Below are 21,128 nucleotides of genomic sequence, written 5' to 3' on the forward strand. Positions count from 1 at the left end.
CTAAATAGAGCAGAATAATGATGTCCTGTGAGGGGCATGTAACACACCTGTTATTCTTTTGTAGGATTACATTTGTCTGGTTTTGCTCTTTTGAGTTTTCATTCTCCAGTGTGATCCCTTCTCTGGGATTCAGTGTTAGCTCCAGATCCCTTCCAGCCAGATTTTGTGTGTGGCTGGCACATTCCTGGCACCACATTAATTAAAAGGTTGTAAGATATCCCAAGAGCGAGGATCACAATGTGACCAAGTGTGGAAAAAAGAGAAAAGAAGGGAAAGAGAGATCCTTTAGCAGGATTGCTGCAAAGTGCCTTTTAATTTAATTTTTTTAATTTTTTTTTCCCCAGTATTGGATTTCCTCTGGGATACCTGTCACATCAAGCACAAACTTCTCTTCATTTCCTCTTTAGTAAATTCAGCTGCTTCACACTATACTTATATACACATATATATGTGTATATACTTACATACACACAGTATATGGTGCTATACTTTTAATGCAACACTCATAACTGGTTCTTTTTGCCAAACTATTTTGTGGCCTTCCATTCATACTGCAATGAAGGCTCTAGAAATTCAGCTTTTAGGGGCACTGCACTAAACCAGTTGGTGGTAAAATAATCAGCTCAATATTCAGCAGCAATCAAAAAGGGATGGGTTTCTTTCCCAGAAGCACAGAAACAAACTACATTGATGCAGTTTGCAGGCATAACATAGGAAACGCCTTGTCAAAGGCTGCTGCAGCTGCTCAGATGGCAGGGTCAGAGATGTCAGAGAAAAATTTTGTTGGGTTTTGCAAGTACAGAAATGGGCTCAGAGATGTTTCCCAGGAGAGCTGCTGGCACGTGAGAGGATTTTCTGGCCTTGTTTCAAAGAACCATAGGCTTTTATTTCTCTTTTTTTCTCTTGTCCACTAATGTGCCGAGCATTTGCTTTACCCAAGGTACACAAGCTCCTGTGCCTGGAGATGAAATTGTTTATGTTACCTGTTGACACTATAAACTTAGCAACCAGGCAAGACACTCTGTGCTAATTAAAAGTCTCTAACAACACAGAGCACAGGCTTAGTGATGCTGCCAGGGGAAGGATAGCAACCATCAGGAACAGAAAAATAAATATTCAGTCTCAGCTTGCCTTCCTGTGAGCATCACAACCTGCAGCACAGAAGTATGTGGGGAGAAATGGCAGGAAAAGCTGTGTGTGTGATTTTGTGAAAGCCTGTAGTCATTCTGGCCTGGGAGTGAAGCTGAAGCTTTTAGGTGCTTCTCTCAGTTTCTACTCATCTTGTGTTATTGGTTTTTAATAATGGAATTATTCTGTGAAGATTCTGGAGGGGAAAAAATGAATGCTGAAAACCCATCTGCCTCTGTTTAGCTTTTTAACCTGATTTGCCTGCCTGCTCTTCCAGGAGATGATGGCAGATCCCTCAGTGCTGGATCAGCTGACACGGCTGAAACTCAAACTCCTGGAAAAGGTAAGGGAACCATTCTGCAGGGTCACCTTTGCTCTGCTTTCTGCTCTTGCATGTTGAAGCATTAACACTAAATTTTAACATAAATTTATTATGTTATAGTCTAACTCTATTGAGATACTCTGAGGAGTGCTACTACTCACTGTCACTTTCATAAATAACATTCTGCAAGTTTACATGGACCTACAGTAAATTAAATTGGCTTTGATTTTATGGCAGATGTCACCAGTCAGCTCAAAGCCAGTTTGAGCTGGGACAGGCAAAGTTTAGGAGTAAATCTTGGGTAAAGAAAATCTCAGATTATTTTAAGGCAATTTCATGGCTGCTTTCACATAAGATGTGTTGCCTGGTCAGACCTTTGTTGAATCAGGAGTCCAGATCTTGGAAGCCCAAACTCAACATTATCAAGTTCTTCATATGATGCAGCTCTCTGCCCTTCAAAATAAATTGTCTCCTGATTCACTATGCTATCAATTTTAAGGTCTGAAATGGCCTGGACAGTTGGAAGCATCACTCTTCTTTACTGTAACTGGATTTGTAATTAAACATTTCATATTTCTTTAAGAACTACCATTTTTCTCCACTCCTGCTCTATTTCCTCCATCCCAAGCCCATGCCATAGGCTTGGGAATCCTTGTGAGCTCTTCTGCCTGACTTATAACCAGTTCTGGTTATGGTTCTGCCAACAGAGACTAGAAAATGAACAGGAGAACCTAGAGAAGATGGATTTGTCTCTCCCAGCTGCAAGTAAGAGAAGCATTTCTTCTAATTTTAGGCATATTTTGGAAAGGGCTTGCTTATGTTCTCAGGCATGAGTTCCTCAGGAGATGATCCCCTCTCTTCCCTTCATCTGTGAGCTAACTGCTTTTTATCTTTTGAGTTTCTTCAGCTATTTTTTTTTCTCCTGACCAAGGGCAGTGAACAACCAGCTGAGCACTCACATCAGATGCCTTCCTGCCCAGCAAAGGCTCATCTTATCCTGTTTAGCCTCTCAGCTGGAGCAAAGTGATGTGGATCCAGTTTGTCCTAGCTCTTACACCTAGGAGTACACCCTGTTGTAATTTCCTTGGCTTGGGTGACTCTGAAAAGGCAAGAGGAACGCTTAATTTTTTTGCATGGCACATGCACTGTTTATATTGTCCATGGATTCAAGGCCACCAAGAGAAGCTCTGTGATATTTCTGGACTGTACTGTGTGTTCCCATTCATTGATGTGATGCACAGGTACTTGGAATTTTCTCATGCTCTGGCCAAACACTTTTAAAAATCCCCTGTAACAATTTACAGTTTCAAAATACAAAATGGTGCTTTCCAGAGCAGATGCCGGGCGTGGCTCCAAGGTATATGAGAACATTCTTGCTTATCTTCATTTCAAAATCAGCCATGGTGTGGCATGAACTGAAAAGGTAGTTGATGCAGAACAAAATGGAACCAGAAAAGTTGATATTCAAACCAGATTTGATGGAGCTTTTACTACAGACAGGCATCCTCTGCATGCACAGGGCACATCTAGAAACCTTCAGCCTGAAATGGATTCCTAAACCAGGAGGTTAAAAGAAGGCTTTAAAGAGCAATCTTAAGAGTTTCTTTTCAGAGGGGTTTTGCCTTTGTAGAGCTGCTGAGCAGCTGTGGCTGCACATGGCATAAAGTCATTATCCACACATGTATTTGAACAAGAAAAGCAGCCCAAGCCCTTTGTGGAGGAACTCAAGCTGCTGAAGCAGAGCAACACTGAGTCCCCAGGCAGGTGCAAAGGAGAGTCCCTTTATTGCAAAAACCAGATCTTTGTGAGCAGTTAGGCCTTTACTTTACATAGTTTAAAATTATAACAAACATAATCCAACCAACCACCATGCACCACAGTGTGAGCACATCATGGTTATCTAACTTCATTTTCTACCCCTGATTCAGCTCAGTCACTTTCCCACAGTCCTTTTCTGCTTAGCCAAGTAGCATTCCTGAGCCATGATTTTAAAAAGGTAACAAGCTCTTGTTTTGTAAGGTTTTTACCCATATGCAACACCCAGCTATCCAATAACACATTTTCCACATTGGTATCATAACACAGGTGCTGTAATAGCTCTGTCTTTGTGATCCTTTGGGGAGATAATGGAGACTCTTCCTCTTCCAGGGAACAGACTTCAGGACCTGCTCCAAAGTGCCCTGAGGCAAAGGAGAAATCTGCTGCAGGAGCTCAGGGTAAGAGCAATTCCCTGCACACCCACTGCTGATGTGGGTTCAGGGTTGTCCTGGCCTTTAATTCTGGGGCTGGGCAGGGTTTAGTGCTCTGCTGCTTTGGGATATAAAGGCTGGGCCAGCTAATCAGGGAAGGAGCCTGGAGAGCAGCTTGGCTTTGCTCACTACAGCTGAGGGAGCTTGCACCTGCTCCAGGCACTGCAGTGGGGTCATTCTGCTTCTCCTGAGCTGCTGCACCATAAACTTTCTGTGCCAGAAGGCAAAGAAGGGATTTTTAGTGATGCCAAATAGACACAACAGTAGTTGCTATTTATTCCTAGCTTGTGGAGGATACCAACTATTGTCACAGGCATCTTTTATGAAAAATCCTTTCCTTAGGGTTCTTCCTCCTGAGAAGCTGAGAGGCCTCAGGAACAAAATGTTTATCAGCCTCAGGAACAATGATTATCTGCTGCTGTGGAATGCAACAGGTGCATCTGTGATTGGCCCATATTGGATGTTTCTAATTAATGGCCAATCACAGTGAGCTGGCTCAGACTGTGTCCAAGACACAAACCTTTGTTATCATTTTTCCCTATTCTGTTCTTAGCTAGCCTTCTGATGAAATCCTTTTTTTCTATTCTTTTAGTATAGTTTTAATATAATATATATCATAAAATAATAAATCAGCCTTCTGAAACATGGAGTCAGATCCTCGTCTCTTCTCTCAACCCTGTGAACACCATCACCAACTATTATTGAAATGTTTTCCCAGACTTTTGGCAGCTTGTGCTGTGCATTCCCCCCCCCAATCCTTTTTGCTTATGTTTCAAGATCTGTGGCAAGGAAAACTTTCTTTACGCTTTTGCAGGCATTGGCAGTGTCCTTGTTGCAGGTTCCTAGGGGCTGATCCCATTTAGTCCAGGGAGCATAACCATAATGTCTGCCTTGCTGTGTCCAGGTTTTCCTTAAAAAAATAAAAAAAAAATACATGACTTTGCAGGAGCAGCACCTTCTGGAAGAGCTTTCACAGCCACCTGCACCAGATGGGGGACACTGCCATGACCACAGAGCTGCCCTGCCACAAATCTACCAGATCCCTTTTCCAGCTTCTCCAGTGGAGCCACCAAGGATTATCCAGCAGACAGTAAGGATTGGCTCCTAGAAAACACCACCAGCACTGTGCCAGTCTGAGCTGGCAATCATTTGGGAGCTGGATGGGATTGCTCATCCCACAAAAAGGGAAGACATCCCTCTTGCTCTTTGATGGGACCCTTGCAGTGAAACCTAAAGGTAAAAAAGGGAAAACCTTATTTGCTGTCTTGCAAATAATCCCCAAAATTAACAATGGGAGTGGTTTTCTCTTGGAGCAAGATGGCAAAAGGAGTGGCAGGGCTGCCCACACTCCAGCCTGAGCATCCAGCCGCTTTCTAATGCACATCACTGCCTGCTCAGGCAGCCCACAGCCCCAACAGCTTCTCCATGAGGATCCCAGAGTTTTCCTGAAGCCTGGGCAGATGACTGCTATTCCCATAGCTGGGGGAGTGTCACAAACATCTTTTATGAAAAATCCTTTCCTTAGGGTTTTTCCTGCTGAGAAACTGAGAGGCCTCAGGAACAAAATGTAAACAATGGTTATCTGCTGCTGTGGGATGCAACAGGTGGATCTGTGATTGGTCTCATGTGGGTGTTTGTAATTAATGGCCAATCACAGTCAGCTGGTTTGGACTCTGAGACACAAGTCTTTGTTATCATTCTTTCTTTTTCTATTCTTAGCTAGCCTTCTGATGAAAGCCTTTCTTCTATTCTTTTAGTATAGTTTTAATATAATATATATCATAAAATAATAAATCAGCCTTGTGAAACATGGAATCAGATCCTCATCTCTTCCCTCATCCTGGGACCCCTGTGAACACCGTCACAGGGGAGCTGGCCAGAACCAAGCCTGACTTGTCCGTTTTCCCTTCCTGTTGCAGATGCCAGCTCAGCCTGCCACCATCATCCAGCAGCTGCCTCAGCCCTCCCCTGTGATCACCCAGATCCCCCCAGCCCAGCCCTTGGCAGCCCCCCGTCCTGGGAGCATCAAGGAAGGTGAGAAACGCTCCATAGAGCAGCAGCTCCTGCCACCAGGCCTGGCAGGGGACATGGCATGGGCTCCAAGCTCGTTAGGGATGTGCTGTTTAATGAGCTGCTGGAGATTGGGGAGTTGTGCTTCCTAAGTGGGATGGGTAGCAGTTGTGAAAGCATTCAGTTGTGAAACTCTTATCGCTAAAACTAAAGAAAAAGGAACTGCAAACTCTAGGGGAGATTGGGAAAGCAGAACAGCTCAACACGTGGCACTGAGAAATATGAACAAAGTCAAAGACATTCACAGGGGTGACTCCGGAATGGGCAAACAGGCTTCTAAAATCTGGTTTTATTCTTTTGTTCCTTCCTAACCTGCTGTCCAATCTCCTCAGGCTTTTGTTTGTACCCTGTGTTTGGAAACAAGACACAACATCTGAAAGTGTTGCTCTAAATATAGTGCAATGCCAATAAAAGTTTGTTTCTAAACATAGGTGGATGCTACTGTGAAACGATACATGAAATAAAACCTGGGACAATTTCCCTGGCTCAGCCTTCAGCCAAAGTTTCATCCCACCCAGCAATCTCCAGTCATGGAACTGCAGTATTTCCCAGCCCATACTACATCCAAGTGTCTGGGTTTTTGAATCAGAGTTTATATTTCCGTTACCAAAATAGTCCAAATCCACTCATGACTTCTCTAAAGCTGCTACATATGAACTACTTTTTGTATGATCAGTAAAAAGGAAAATGAGAGTTGCCTTCATTATTTTTTCCCTTCTTTTTTTCTCCCCTCTCCCTCTTCACTCCTCCCCACGTGAATTAGTTACACTGCACAAGTCCTTTGTATCCCAGAGATCCTGTAAGGAGATTTGATGTGTGTGAAATGAGTGATTGAGGCTTGGGCTTGATGATGTTAGTGGTCTTTTCCAAACTTTTCTATTCCATGAGCCAGTGGGCTCTCACTCAAGGTGGCACTGCACTATCACATAAGACATGGGAATAGGAATAACAGATTTTTACTAGGAAAATTAAAATAATAGTACAAAAAGACTAGAAAAGAAGCTACTGACAGAGGTAGAATATGACTTGGCACTGTTGGTTAGGGTGTTGGTAGGAGTTTTGATTAAATGGTGGCTGTAGTTTTCTTGGAGTGACAGATGTGGTTTTGTCAAAGCAGTGATTCTGTAGAAGGGTGTAGGTTTGTTTTTGAATGTCTGGTGGTGGTGTAGATGGGTTTGGTATTTTTCTGGGAATCTAGTGGAGGAGATAAGTTGTTCTTTTGGGAATTTAGTGGGAAAAGGTTATCTCTGTTGTTGTAAGTCTCAGATTATATTTAGGTAGGGATGTTTGGCTCTTCTTTCTGGGTGGAGCACCTTACAATGGGGTGATGTAATTTTTATCAGCCGTGCAGGGACACTCAGTGGCCTATTAATAGAAGAGATCTCTCTGGAGGGAGGATGGGTTGTGGAAGAGATAAAAGAAACTGCCCAATGAACAGAAGAGAACTGCCCTACTCCTAATAGATGGCAAATAAAATACACACACACCTTACAGCTCAGGACAATGTGCCCCCTTTCAGCTGCTCTGCCTCTGTGGCAGTGCCCACTCTGTGCTGAAGGACTCTATAATTTTGCCTATGCTGCTTGTCAGCTGTGGATAAAGCTCTTACTCTTTTCTCTTCCCAGACATGGTGGAGATGATGCTGATGCAGAACGCTCAGATGCACCAGATCATGATGCAGAACATGATGCTGAAGGCTCTGCCGCCAGCCCTGCTCACACAGCCTGGGGGGGCAATGGCTCATGTCCCCCAGCAGGTAACAAACAACACCCAGGCCTGGCCAAAGCACACAGGGGGAGAGCTGGGAGAGGAGAGCACTGGGGAGGACACTGCACCTTAGGAAAGATGGCAGAGCATGCCCTGATGCCCACCTTCCTCTGCAGGCCATCCTGGCATGCTGCATTTCCCTGGCATTGACTAATGGAATAAACTGGGGGGACTGGGGTCTGAGGATCAGGTGAAAATTGAAGTCACCAAGTGTTCTTGGACCTTCTGTAGTGGAACCTGCAGACTCTTTTCCAGACATACCCAAAAATCTTCCTTTCACAAGGGGTGGCTGAGTGGAACCCTGCCCCCCTCCATGAGGGGCACAGGTTTCTGCCCCAAAAAACCTCAAATAAACATTTAAAATAACTACATGTATAGTTATATATAGTTACATATAACTGTTAGATATATATATATAATTTTATATGTAACAGTTATATAGTTATAGTTTTATAGTTATATAAATATTATATATAAATATATGTCTATATATATAAATTATATTATATTATATTTATATATCACATTATTATAATATATATTAATATATATAATATAACATATACTATTTATAATATTATTATATTATAATATATAACTTTATAGTTATATAAATATTATATATAAATACATAATATTTATATAACTGTAAAAACAAAAAACGCCAAGCAATTAAACCCCTTACCCAAACTATCAAAAAATCCATCTACAATAAAGCTCCTAAAAATAAAAACCAACAAATGCCGATTGCCACCTCAACAATGCACTGCCAACAATACCAAACAAATCCAGATGGTGTAATCCCCACCTACAAAATAATCCATAAGCTAAAAAAGCAAAAGATAGTCAGCAAAACCCACTCACCCTTCAACAGCCTCATTTTACCTGTGCATAAATCTAAATAATAAAAAAAATTAAAAGTCTAAAATAATAAAAATTAACTGTAGACTACTGTGCATTAAATAAAATAACTCCACCACTAAGCACTGCTGTACCAAACATACTAAAACTGTCACTATAGGAAACAAAACAACACTGCTGTTATCAAGGTGAAAAAAGGGAAGTTTATTTTCTCACTTCAACATTTATAGATTTCCAAAAGTGACAGTGGATTGGAGGGAGAAAGTGCCACCTCTCCAATGACGCTGGACAAACCAGCAGTCTATCAAATTTCTCCTCTTCTATAAAAGAATGCAAAACAATGAGTTATTTACAGAAAGCGTGTGAGAAAGTTTGTTACAAGAATGTAAACATCAGAAGGCTTGGAAAATCTTAAAAAATCAGGATGACAAAACTCTTATGCAAACTTAAATCCAAACCAGCAAAGTAGTATGGCCTCTATGGATATTGCCAATGCATTTTTCTCCATTCCCAAGCCACCCTTTGTCTGTCTCTCTCCAAGAAGGACCTGCAGCTTGCTATGAAAGCAGAGAGGCCCAAGGTGCCTGTGGTGCACCACCACCACCATTACCCTCCCACGGGGGTGTTCCCAGTGCCCCCCAGCACAGAACAGCCCTGGAGCAGCACCTCTGCCCAGCCTCTGTGAGTCAACATGCTCCTGCAGCCCTTTCCCCTGCCCAGCTGGGCTGCCAGGGCAGTCTGGGGGATAAATGTGGGCATCTGACAAGGGGGAGCATCACAGAGATCCCCCACCCTGCCTTTTGTGTCTCCCACCCTGCCTTTTGGGTGTCCCTGTGAACCCAGCATTCACCTGCCACATAAATCGGGGATGGGGAGGGAATGGGGAAGTCCTAAAGGTCCCAGCAGGGTTTATGTTCTCCAAGCACTGCTGGGACATTTGCTAATCAGAGATTCCTGGGAAAATTAAAAAAAAACCCAAACCACCAGCTAAGAGAAATGGTGCAGAGGGAGGGGAGTATCAGAAATCGTGCTGAGCCTTTGCCATAAATTCATGCTTGCAGCTGGAGGGGGTGGGTTTAAAGTGCAGAAATGGATGAATTCTGCCTTGAACTTCTCCCCAGGATGCTCCCAAATCCATAGAGCCCTTGAGCCTTGTGCACAGCCAGCTCCTCCAGGGGCTCACTTGCTTTGTGCTTCCTCTGAGCCTGCCCTGCTTGGCTTCCTAGGTGCTGGGAAGTCCTTACATGCCAAGGCTGGTGAAGAAATGCCCCTTTCTAGACCCTGGAAGGTGGGGGTGACATGGGGACACGCTGAGAGCTCCACCTTTATTCCTGTCCATGGCTCTTTCAGAGCCTCAGTGAACAGGAGAACAGGGCACGGGTGACCTGCTGGCAGGGGTGTCTGCACAGCCCTCTTTAGCAGGGGATTTGAATTCCTGAACAGATTATTTCCCTAATGGGATTACAAGGGATGAGCATTTCTACCTATTTCCCCTTGGCACGGGTTTGTAATCTGAGCCAGTAAAGAACCCCTGCCTCCTGTCAGGATCAGTGCAATTCCCTGCAGGAATCAGTAGGGCTTGTCATGGCCTTGTCATGGCCTTTAAACTTTGCTCTTCCTCTTCTTCAGCTGCCTGCCACCACAAGGTATGAGACCAAACACTTTGGTTTTTTTGCAGTTGCAGCACTACAGGCTGTTACTAAACACAATAACTCCATTTTTCTTGTTGCAGGTGGCCCACATACTGACAGTACAGGACCCTCTGCAAGTGGACCAGAGCCTTTCTAAAACCAATAAAATCCTGCTGTTCTTCCTCAGCCATTGACATGTCTTATTCTTGAGCACTTTTCCCTCCTTTACTTTTCCCCAGAGGACAGGCTTTAATCCATGCCCATGTTATCCTGTTCTTTTTAGTTTTATTTATGACTTCTTGAAAGGCTCACATGGAGTTTTTATCAGGCAACACTTTTTCATGCTCTCAGCAGCCTGGTGTTGCTTAATATAGAAAGATGAATGATGATTTTATAGCACTTTGTCAATATATTCCCACCTTCTGTTTTTAGAGTGGAGAACATCTGTACACTGGGTTTGCCTGCTGCAGTTTGTGAGTGAGCCTGATTAAGAAAACCCAGGGACCTCAATTCTTCATTTTGGAATGAAGAAAAGATAGTAACTATCACTGCTGGAAGCTGTCTGTGTTCCAAAAACAATTAATGAATAATTTATTTACTATGTAAAGCCTGCCTTGCTCTTTGCCCTCTCTGCTCTGTTGTCTTTGAGGTTCTTACTGCTCTCTACAACTTCTCTACCTGACAGAGGGAATGGCCTCAAGTTGTGAGTTTGGATTGAATATTAGGGAGAAATTCTTGACTGAAAACATTGGAAGAGGCTGCCCAGGGAAGCATTTGAGTGCTGCCCCATCCCTGTAGGTCTGTGTTAGCCACATGGATGTGGCATTTAGGGTCATGGGGGTGATGTTCTTAGAGGGTTTTTCTACTTTTTCTACCTTAGTGATTCCCTGAGCCAAATCTGCTGGGGCCTGGCAGGTTTAGCGATAAATTCTACTTGGTGATACAAATGTCTGCAGTTTCACTGTCTGCTGTTTAATTATTGTATTTGGCTTTAACTGGCTCCTCCCTTTGCAATGTTTACTGCATTGGCTCAGCAGAGCATTTCCATGTGAAATGATGCCTGCAGAGATGGCTCCTCACAGCCTTGTTTAAACCCTGGAAAGCTTCTGCAGAGCAGGCATGGAGCCTCTTCTGAGCATCCCACCCCAAAACCCTGAGCCACACACACACACAGCTTCCTTGGATCAAAGATGTCCTCAAAGATGGGATGAGGCTCCGGGGAAAGCAGCGTGGCTCACATCTCACCCTCAGCAGAGGTTCCAGAAGTCACCCCACATTGTCCCACCAGTGCTTCTGCAGTCACTGTATCCCAGTGAAGCACCAGCAAAAGCCTGGCCCATGCAAGTTCTCCTCCTGCTCTGTGTGCATTCCTTGGAGACTGCAGGATTGCTTTGCGATTTCCAAAGCAGCCTGACTGCCTGACTTTGCCATCTCAACACCCCAGGCTGACTCCCTGACAGTCCCTGGGCTGGGAGTTAAACTTTAATGGGAATTGGGGGGGAGAAGAGCCCAGGCATGACTCAGCCACCCATATTCCTTCCCTTCCCTTCCCCTCCCCGCTGGCAAGGGCACTGGGGCTGGGGAGAAGCACAGGGATCAGAGACAGAGCAGGAGCTGAGCCTCAGGGGCTGAGCCAGCATGGAGCCCTGGGACCCACGAGGGAAGAGAGTTGCTGTTGTTGGTGGTGGTCTGGTAGGAAATGCCTTTTGGCTGCTGCATGGCTGTTTGCTGGGGAGCTGGGGCTGTGAAAACACTGCTTGGGTGTGGGGGTGAATGCTTTTCCTTCAAGTCATTCCTCAGTCAGATGATGGGGTGTTGAGGGAGTTCCTGCTGTGGGAGGCTCCTGTTCTTCTCTTGGGTGAAGGGTTTGGGGGTGGCTGGAGCAGTGGTGCCCAGGTACCCTAAACTCCAATCCTTCTTTGGGCTGCCCTGTCCCTAGGCTGATTTTGGCTATAACCAAAGCTCTGATGTGAAATGCTTGGCAAGAGCTGAAACCAGTAAATGCCAGTCTAAGAGGAAATGCTTTCCTCTGCCCACTTTTGTTTGGGGATGGTTTTCATCCACTGCTAATTGCAGAGGGGTGTGACACTAAAGGCCAGGCTGGATGGGGCTCTGAGTGAGCTGGGCTGGTGGAAGGTGTCCCTGCCCATGGCAGGGGGCTGTGACAAGATGGTCCTTAGCATCCTTCCCAGCCCAAACCATTCTATGAATGATTTTATGACAGCCTGGGGCATCGCAGCACCCACATCTCTCCCTGGACTTTTTGGCCATTAGCTTCTTGGAAAAGAGTGATGACTGAAGAGGCTGTAGTGCTGACAACAATTCATAGTGGAAATTAAATTTTTAAAAATCATTTAAATTACAAACAGGATATATTTGTAGTGTTCTCCCTCACTGTGTTCCCAAGGGAATGCTGCTGTGCCCTGAATACCGGTGAGGGAGGTAAACACAGTCCAGAGAGGAGCTGGAGTTGCCTGCACCAGCTCCTGTTGTCTCTGGCTGAAGAGGTGAGCCCTGCTGCATTCAGTTGCTGTGTGTAAACAAGCCTGAGCTTGGTATGACTTTATAAAAAGAGTTTTCATGGATGGCTTTTGCCTTGGAGACTCTGCAAACACACAGGGCTGGCAGAGGACTGCTCTCCAGTAAAAAATCTGAGTTTCTTGCTCAAAGGACATCCCTGTCTATGCTGAACTGCATCCTCTGATCACTTCTTTCCTTTGGTGCATCTCAGCAGGGACCCCTGAGATACTTCATCCACCCCTCCTGATCCCTGTCTTGCAGGTGGGTGCATTGAATGCCTGCTTCTTTGCCAGAAGAGGTTTCCACGTTGATGTTTATGAAGCCAGAGAAGGTAAGGTCAGCCTGGTCATTACTGTGGGAGCTCACTGGAACGGTAAGAAAATAATGAAAGCTAAGAGTGGCACTTTGGGGATATTCTTTTCTCTCTCCCCTTGAACTCCAATGGTAGGGAGGAGCACTTATTTGAAGTTCATCTTGTGTGGAGGGAACCCACTTTTTAGCTGCTGAAATTATGCCCTTTTTATGTTCTTGGCTTAAACACTGATTCAGATCTCCACTTTTGAAGCCTAGTCTCTGCAGAAAGCATTATAGCACAGTGCTGGGTCAGAAGAAGAGATGGAGCCTCCAGATCCATGAGGCACCACAAAAGAGAAATTTGGATTTGGAGCCAAGCCACTGGCTCAAAGGCAGAGAAATTGTTCATCTTCAGTATCTGCCAGCTGGCAGACAAAAAAGACCTGGGCAGAGGTGGCAAGCCAAGGGGCAGGTGGGAATGATACCATGGAAATAACTCAAGTTGTGCTGTGCAGGGAGGGAGGAGCCGTGCCTGACACCCTGTGGTAACTCTTCCTGCCCTGATAGACATCAGAACAGGCAGTTCTGCTGCACAGCTTAATGCTGCCAGAAGTTCCACAGCTTCAAAAAGCCTCTGATTGCTCTTACCTGCCTTCTGGGCTGGATGGATCCTACTGCCCTTGTCCAGCTTTTGGCCCTTTGCTTACACTGATACACGTACTGGGATGAGCAGGCTCTGCCCCATGCACTGGCCAGACATCCCAGCAAGTCCAAATGAGGCAAATGGCAGAAGGAACAAGCCAATGCCCAGACATTTCCATCTGATCAGCCATGAACAAAGTTGTGACCGTGTTCACAGGGGTCTCAGGTTGAGGGAAGAGATGAGGATCTGACTCTGAGTTTCAGAAGGCTTGATTTATTATTATATATATTATATTGAAACTATACTAAAAGAATAGAAGAAAGGATTTCATCAGAAGGCTAGCTAAGAATAGAATAGAAAGAATGATAACAAAGGTTTGTGGCTCAGACTCTCTGTCAGAGCCAGCTGACTGTGATTGGCCATTAATTAGAAACAACCACATGAGACCAATCACAGACCCACCTGTTGCATTCCACAGCAGCAGATAACCATTGCTTACATCTTGTTCCTGAGGCCTCTCAGCTTCTCAGGAGGAAAAATCCTAAAGAAAGGATTTTTCATAAAAGATGTCTGTGACAATAGTTGGTATCCTCCATTCCCTTTGCTGGATTGGAGCTGCTGCTTCTTCCAGGCTAGAGGGGCACGGCGGGTCCAGGCTGGACTCCCCGTACCCCTCCTGCTGCTGCTGCAGGGGGTTTGGGAGATGTTTCCCCCCCAGCAGGCTGTGCTGTCAGTGGCTCCATGTCTCTTCCTGCAGATATCCCAGTGTCCAGCTTTGTGTCTCTCTGCAGATATCCGAGTATCCAGCTTTGCCCGGGGCAGGAGCATCAACCTGGCCCTGTCCCACCGGGGACGCCAAGCCCTGCGAGCCGTGGGCATGGAGGAGCAGGTACTCTGCCACCTTCTCTTGCTCTCTGTCCTTTCTTGTCCCTCTGCCACTGCAGTCTGGCTCTTGTTTTGCGGAGATAACTAAAAACTCCTCAACTTTGTGAAAGTTGTCAGGCCGGCATGTTTATTACAGTGCCGGATGCATGTGGAGATTACTCTCCTTAAAACCCATGAGTACCTCTGGGAATTTCAGGTCTCTTTTTATCCCCCTCTCAAATACATATGCATACAATTTCACCATAGGTTCATACATATTCATTTTTATGAATTTCGAGTGACATTTGCTGCTAGTTCTTCTTTATCCCAAAGAATTCCTAGGTCAGGTTGACCTGCTCTCACAGCAGAGTCTCTGTCTCTCTCTATCACCCTCTGTCCCTCCTCTCTTATCTCTGTCCTTCACGGAATCAGTTTCTCTGAGCCTAGGCTTTGCAGTCAGGTTACATAGCTCTGTTTTCTAGCCACAGACTCAAAGATGTACATTTCACCTAAATCAAAATGGATTTCCACTCTGGAGAATTTCCACTCTGTCTCACTCTCCCCTGCTTCACAGCACATCTGCAGCAGGATCCTGCCCACCCCTGGGACACCAAGCTCCTTCCAGTGTTTTCCTCCCTGCTGCTCCCCTCCCTGCTGGAGCAGAGGGCAAGCAGGGCAGGTGTAGATGGGCTCCCAAAAGAGCTGATGCAATGCAGCAGGATGCAATAAAGGCAGCTGTTTTCCCCACTGGCATGCCCGGATTTGTGTTTTCCCAGAAATCCTTGATCTTTGGGCTGACCCCTGAAATCCATCCGCGCTGCTTTCTGCCCAGCACGCCTGGCTGGGAGCCCAGCACTCTCCTGCAGGGTACTGGCTGCCATTTAACATCCAGCTGCTGGCACTGGTGGGATCTCTTGCTCCCAGATCCCTGCAGAGATCCAGGACACTTTGACAACACACATCCCAGTCCCAGGGTATCATTTGGCTTTCATCCCCTGCCCTGTCCAGCACTCTGGAATTTTTCATGTCCCCTCTATCCAAAAACAATTTCCCTCTGATTTTTATGAGCATGAGCTTATAAGTAATCTCAGTAAAGTGTAGTGAATTGACATGACAGCCCTGCTCAAGATTTCCCTGGTGGTTTGGAAATGTGTGAGGAAAGCCCCCCCCATTCTCCCTGGAGGGGATGTTGCTTTGTAATTTGCACTAAAACCCCACAGTTTTGACCAGAAGTGTGGGTTGTGTTTCCTTCTGTTTCAGATTGTGGCCAAGGGCATTCCCATGAGGGCAAGGAGGATACACACGCCTTCAGGGAAAAAATACTCCATCCCTTATGGGAAGAAGGACCAGGTACTGGAGCTGCTTTGCAGAGCACAGGAGGACTTTGTTAGCACTTGTGTCTTTATGTCATGGACAGCGTGGGGCTCATGGATGTGGAGAGGCTGGGGAGAATGAGGGAAGGGAATGATTTCCTCTCTGGGCACGCAGAGTGTCCTTCAGCAAAGCTTTCTGCTTGCTTGCCTTGCAGTACATTCTCTCTGTGGACAGAGCAAACTTAAACAAAGAGCTGCTGACAGGTGGGTGGTCACTTCTGTTTGCAAATTCTTCTAACACACTTTTTGCTGGGGATTTATGGTGATTAGAAGACTTTGAGCCCCAAGCTGCCTTACCCAGATCTCACAAAGTGCAAACCTGAACGAGCAGAGGAAAACCTGCGCTGGTTCCCAGCTGAGCAGCAGAGACCTCCTCAGCCTTGTCATGGACTGGGGCATTTTCCATAACCCCTGATTGTACAGAGACAAACAGAAATTGGAGCTCTGTGGCCAATCAGACCAGACCAAATTTATGCAAATTCCCCACTGACTGCAGGCACCTCATCCCATCCTGAACTTGATGGTGTAAAGCAGTCAACGACTCATGTCACTGTGGGGAAGAAAAAGATCTTTGCAGGATTCCTTGCATTTTTCATGTAGTTTATACCATGGTTGACCAGTCCCAGTGTGCCCTGCCTGCTGGCCCTCATGCAACATGCAAATTATTTGCTGTAATGGCAAAAATCCCCATAATTTAGGGATCTCTTGGTAATATTTTTTGCAGTCACAGTAAACCCCTCTACATTTAGCTGTCCTTTCTTTTCACAGCTGCTGAGAAGTACTCCAACACCAAACTGTTCTTTGGACACAAGCTCCTCGGGTGCAATGCAGAGCTGGGGACATTATCCATAAAAAGGTAATCCCGGGCAAGAGTGGGATCAAGCACTAACTGTGCTCAGTTGGTTTCTGCTTAATCATTCATAAAACCTCAAACAATTGAGCAATCTCAGTTTTGAAACCACTGTGCAGGCAAAGCTTTGGAAAGGAGAGACATGAAGGCAGCATTCCCTCATGGGGAAACTGAGGAAGGTTTAAGCAATTCCCTCACCCCCAGGCTGGCAGCAGGCACACACTTCCTGACCTGTGCAGGGATAAACTACCAGACGCCATGGCTCTGGGTTCAGGGACAGATTGCTCATCAGGGAGGGTGGACAATTGCTGATGCCCCATCCCTGGGAATGTTCCAGGCCCTGGTGTTGTGTCTCTGCCCATGGCAGGGGCTGGAACGGGCTGAGCTTTAAGGTCCCTTCAAACCCAAACCATTCTGAGGTTCCATGTGCTTGTTCCACAGCCTTTCACAGAGGTTCTGGTCCTGCCCTCATCCTCCTGGAGGGTGCTGCAGGCTCTGCATCCCAAAAGTGCATTGCTGAGTTGACCTGGCACAGTTATGCTTTTGATAAACAACAGGATAATTATTCCTCCTAATGCTGTGCTTCCCAGGCAGTGAGATCCCACCTTCCCCCCATCCAATAAGATTGTTAATACATTTTAATTAATTTATTTAATTAATACATTTTGCAAAAGGCAGATCCTCTGGGCACAGTGGTGCTGAGCTGGCCTGGAGTTACCAGAGGATTAACCACAGAATCATGGAATGGATAGGGTGGGAAGGGGCCCTAAGGAGCAGATTGATCCAAGGTACTGTCCTGCTTTCAGATCTGACCAGCAGACCTTGGAGGTGACCTATGATCTCATCGTGGGGTGTGATGGAGCCTTCTCAACAGTGAGGAAACAGTTCATGAGGCAAACACGCTTCAACTACAGCCACGAGTACATTCCTCATGGCTACATGGAGCTGACCATCCCTCCCAAGGATGGAGATGTGAGTGTGCCTGTCCCACAGGCTGGATATCCCACCCCCTTCTCACTGTGGCTCTGCTGCAGCAGCTTTGGGAGAGTTCTTTTCTCACCTGGGGTTCAGGCAGGGGATCAAACCTTTTACTGAGATAAGGCAGGGATCTCTTCCTCTTCCAAAAGTGGGCCAGCGTGGGTACCTGCATGCAAAAATCCTAGAGAGCCTGTCCTGGAGTGCAAAACATCAGATTGCAAAACATCAGATTTTTTTGCCCATATTTCTTACCCTTTTCTCTTTCCCTTGCTCTGTGTCTCCCTAAAGCACCAGGGACCAGAAAGGGTCCCTGTTGTTGCATCTTCTCATGGGAACTGTTGTGGTGGTGTGGAGGGGAGCCAGAGCCTGGGCTGCTCAAGGATACAATTCTTTTTTATTCTCTTTCTCTTTCAGTTTGCCATGGAACCAAACTACCTCCACATCTGGCCGAGGAACACCTTCATGATGATTGCACTGCCCAACATGGTGCTAACCCAGGCCACGCTCTCCTGGGGCACAGCACGGGGCTGGTGGGGATGAATGGCTGTGGTGGCAGGGATTGGGAGGGTCAGGATAACCAAAACACAGAATCAATTAGAGTGGAAAATGCCTCTGAGGTCACAGAGTCCAACCCTAACCCAATACCACCTTGTCAGCCAGACCATGGGTGCTGAGCGCCACATCCAGTCTTTCCTTAAAAACCTGCAGGGACAGTGACCCCACCAGCTCCCTGGGCAGCCCACTCCAATGTCTGATCACACCTTCTGTGGAGAAATTCTTCCTAATGCTCAGTCTAAACCTCCCCTTGTGCAGTTTAATGCTGTGTCCTCTCTTGTCCCTTGTTACCTGGGAGCAGAGCCTGACCCCACCTGGCTACATCCCCCTGTCAGTGTTGTAGAGAGTGGTGAGGTCTCCACTGAGCCTCCTTTTCTCCAGGCTAAACACCCCCAGCTCCCTCAGCTGTTCCTCACAGGACTTGTGCTCCAGACCCTTGAGACCCTTCTGCCTGCCCACCATGAAAAAGGGGTGGCCAGACATTCATCCCTTGCTGTGCCAGTGGGTCACTGTGATTGCCAGGTGGCAGGCTGGGCACTGAGCTGCTGCTTCAGGTGTTCTCTCTGCCCTCTGGGCTTCTGACTGACCCTTTTTCCTGTCTGGCAGGACAAGTCCTTCACCTGCACGCTCTTCATGCCCTTTGAGGAGTTTGAGAAGCTCACAACAGGAGAACAAGTGCTGGGGTTTTTCCAGACCTACTTCCCAGATGCCATTCCCCTCATCGGAGAGTAAGTGCTCCCATCTCCCCTTTTCACCCATCAACACAGGTATCTATTATGGGATGGGCTTTTTCTTGGATGATATCAACAGTATGAGGCAGTTTCCTTTCCTCTTAAAATGAATTATCCCAGGACTTCATATTAACTGAGAAACTCTGATATTCTCTGGTATGTCCTTCCCACATTGACCAACATCTACCACTACTCACAGTAGTGAGAGGACCAAGATGTCAGTAATCAAGTTATTGATTTAATATTAATTAACTTGTGTGCAGAACTTAAAACTTGCAGACAAAATGTCTGGTCCACAGTGGGGATGCTGACTTCCACATTTTTCCCAGCACAAACAGCCTAGTGCACAGGCTTGGGGATTGCACAGCAGAGCTGACAGTGTCTGTGGCCTGGCCTCCTCAGCTTGGCTGGGGGCACAGCTTGCTCTTCTCTCTCGTGGTCCCACACACCAAAATCTGTTGTTTTACCTGAAGGCAAGAGCTGAAGCACGATTACTTTTTGCTGCCAGCCCAGGCCATGATCTCTGTGAAGTGCTCCTCCTACCACCTCTCCTCCCGGTGCGTGCTGATGGGAGATGCTGCTCATGCTGTTGTGCCCTTCTATGGACAGGGCATGAATGCAGTAAGTTCATGGCTGGCCTGTCCCTCTTGGTGGGGATCCCACTCCTTTCACCCACAAATGCCTGGTTTTAGTGTTTAACTTTGCAGAGTTCATGGGCTGGCCTGTCCCACAGCCTGATGTCCTCTGCACTGGCAGGGGTTGAGCTCCCATCAGTATGTGCTCCTGGGAAGGACAGGGGACAGAGTGGTGATGCCACCTTCCCATGGAGCAGAGGATTATATGGGAGGGGGGTCCAGGCAGCTGGGAAGGGCAAGCCCCTCAATTTCTATCAAGACCCCTGTCAGAGGGGCCTGGAGTAAAACTCCTGCTCTGAAGCTGTGGTCAGTGGGACCGAACAGCTACACCAGCTAAGCATCCATGAGAGCACTTCTCCTGAATGTATGGGTCCTTTATGCCTGGTAACCCCCGAATATTCCTCCCAGGGCTTTGAAGATTGTCTGGTCTTTGATGAATTGATGGACCAGTTCAACAATGACCTCGGTAAGTGATGTGGCTGGGGACGTGAGGGAGCAGAGGAACATCCCTCTGCACCTGAGGGCAGCTGGGTACCCTACAGGGAGCTGCCTGTGAACTGTTTATTTCTTCTCCCAGCTGCCTGCCTCCCCGAGTTCTCCAGACTGAGGGTGCCAGATGACCATGCAATCTCAGATTTAGCCATGTACAATTACATAGAGGTAGGTGAGCCCCACACAGGCCTGTGGTTCCAGGGCCAGGCACACAGCAGAGCTCTCAGGATGCGCGCAGCAGGCAGGGCTGGGCTGTCACCCTGCCAGGCTGTACCCTCAGAGCTCCTTGGGAATGTCACTGGGGCTAAGGAGGCCCTGCATCCCCTCCAGGACAGCAGGAGAGCTGGCAAAGCACAGGGAGCTCTGACAGAAGCTGTTGCACAGGGGTGACTGCTGCTCTGTTGCAGATGCGCGAGCACGTCAATTCCACGTGGTTCATCTTCCGCAAGCGCGTGGACAACCTCCTGCACGCCCTCATGCCCTCCACCATCGTCCCTCTGTACACCATGGTAAGCCAGCCTGTCATTCCCCACCTCTGTGAGCTCCTCCTGCCTGGCTTTGGGCTGGTGACATTGTCCTGCACCCCCTGCCAGGTGACCTTCACCAGAATTCGCTACCACGAGGCCCTTCAGCGCTGGAAATGGCAGACAAAGGTTGGTCAGGGCTGGTGCCCACCCTCCCCAGGCTACCTGCACACCAGCACTGCTCAGCTTTGGTGGTGGGATGTTTTCATCAGTGATGACTTTGCTGGTGCAGGGTAGGGGCCAGCCTGTGACGATGCTGGGGTTTCTCTTTGCACTTGCAGGTGATTAACAGAGGGCTGTTTGTAGTGGGGGCAGCAGGGCTGGGTGGCACCTACCTGCTGATAAAGTATCTGGCACGGAACCTGAACTTCTGCCTGGAAGACTTGTGGGGCTGGCCCCGTTATCTGAAGAATATTGGAAATCTTCCCTTTGGCACACGAGTGGATTAAATGTATGGGAGCTCCTTGCTGTAATAAAAATGAAGGCACGGACTGTTGGCTCGGCTGGGTGATTTTGTTTCTCTTGGGATGTGGTTTGGCTCCTGCAGCCCCTTGGAAGCAGTTTGGCCTTTCTCCCTTTGCCAGCTGAGAGGAGCCTGGCAGGCACAGTGCCCAGAAAGCCTCTCCAGGGCTCAGGTGTGT

General features: G+C 47.0%; 2 protein-coding genes across 5 annotated transcripts; both read left to right on the forward strand.

The window, feature by feature from the left end:
* Positions 1-1,116: 1,116 nt before the first annotated feature.
* Positions 1,117-10,219, forward strand: C7H21orf58 (chromosome 7 C21orf58 homolog). 4 transcript variants are annotated; one of them, XM_064718663.1, is made up of 9 exons: positions 1,117-1,164; positions 1,406-1,471; positions 2,158-2,215; positions 3,599-3,666; positions 4,646-4,789; positions 5,619-5,733; positions 7,395-7,525; positions 8,939-9,078; positions 10,130-10,219. In XM_064718663.1, exons 2-9 carry the CDS (start codon positions 1,409-1,411, stop codon positions 10,143-10,145), a joined length of 735 nt encoding a protein of 244 aa, XP_064574733.1. In that variant the 5' UTR covers positions 1,117-1,164; positions 1,406-1,408; the 3' UTR covers positions 10,146-10,219. The 4 variants fall into 4 exon arrangements, with proteins under 4 accessions (XP_064574733.1, XP_064574736.1, XP_064574737.1 ...); XM_064718666.1 differs by having other exon boundaries at positions 8,942-9,078; XM_064718665.1 differs by lacking the exon at positions 1,117-1,164 and adding an exon at positions 1,185-1,256.
* Positions 10,220-11,589: 1,370 nt separating this feature from the next.
* On the forward strand, positions 11,590-20,979 carry KMO (kynurenine 3-monooxygenase). The gene is made up of 15 exons (XM_064718253.1): positions 11,590-11,720; positions 12,810-12,879; positions 14,277-14,374; positions 15,610-15,699; positions 15,878-15,926; positions 16,491-16,578; positions 17,379-17,544; positions 17,965-18,036; positions 18,712-18,833; positions 19,310-19,457; positions 19,880-19,937; positions 20,049-20,131; positions 20,371-20,472; positions 20,557-20,616; positions 20,769-20,979. Exons 1-15 carry the CDS (start codon positions 11,667-11,669, stop codon positions 20,934-20,936), a joined length of 1,428 nt encoding a protein of 475 aa, XP_064574323.1. The 5' UTR covers positions 11,590-11,666; the 3' UTR covers positions 20,937-20,979.
* Positions 20,980-21,128: the final 149 nt, after the last annotated feature.

The sequence above is a fragment of the Zonotrichia leucophrys genome, chromosome 7, assembly GCF_028769735.1.
Source record: "Zonotrichia leucophrys gambelii isolate GWCS_2022_RI chromosome 7, RI_Zleu_2.0, whole genome shotgun sequence".
NCBI lineage: Eukaryota > Metazoa > Chordata > Aves > Passeriformes > Passerellidae > Zonotrichia > Zonotrichia leucophrys.

What these genes read in the sequence shown, in the direction of transcription:
- C7H21orf58 (XM_064718663.1), top strand. Translation starts at nt 1,409, where the DNA reads ATGATGGCAGATCCCTCAGTGCTGGATCAGCTGACACGGCTGAAACTC. An exon ending in ATCTGCTGCAGGAGCTCAGG is followed by an intron (nt 3,667 to 4,645) that starts GTAAGAGCAATT and finishes ATGACTTTGCAG; the next exon opens with GAGCAGCACCTTCTGGAAGA. An exon ending in TCCTGGGAGCATCAAGGAAG is followed by an intron (nt 5,734 to 7,394) that starts GTGAGAAACGCT and finishes TTCTCTTCCCAG; the next exon opens with ACATGGTGGAGATGATGCTG.
- KMO (XM_064718253.1), top strand. Translation starts at nt 11,667, where the DNA reads ATGGAGCCCTGGGACCCACGAGGGAAGAGAGTTGCTGTTGTTGGTGGT. An exon ending in ATGGACAGGGCATGAATGCA is followed by an intron (nt 19,458 to 19,879) that starts GTAAGTTCATGG and finishes TATTCCTCCCAG; the next exon opens with GGCTTTGAAGATTGTCTGGT. An exon ending in TCGTCCCTCTGTACACCATG is followed by an intron (nt 20,473 to 20,556) that starts GTAAGCCAGCCT and finishes ACCCCCTGCCAG; the next exon opens with GTGACCTTCACCAGAATTCG.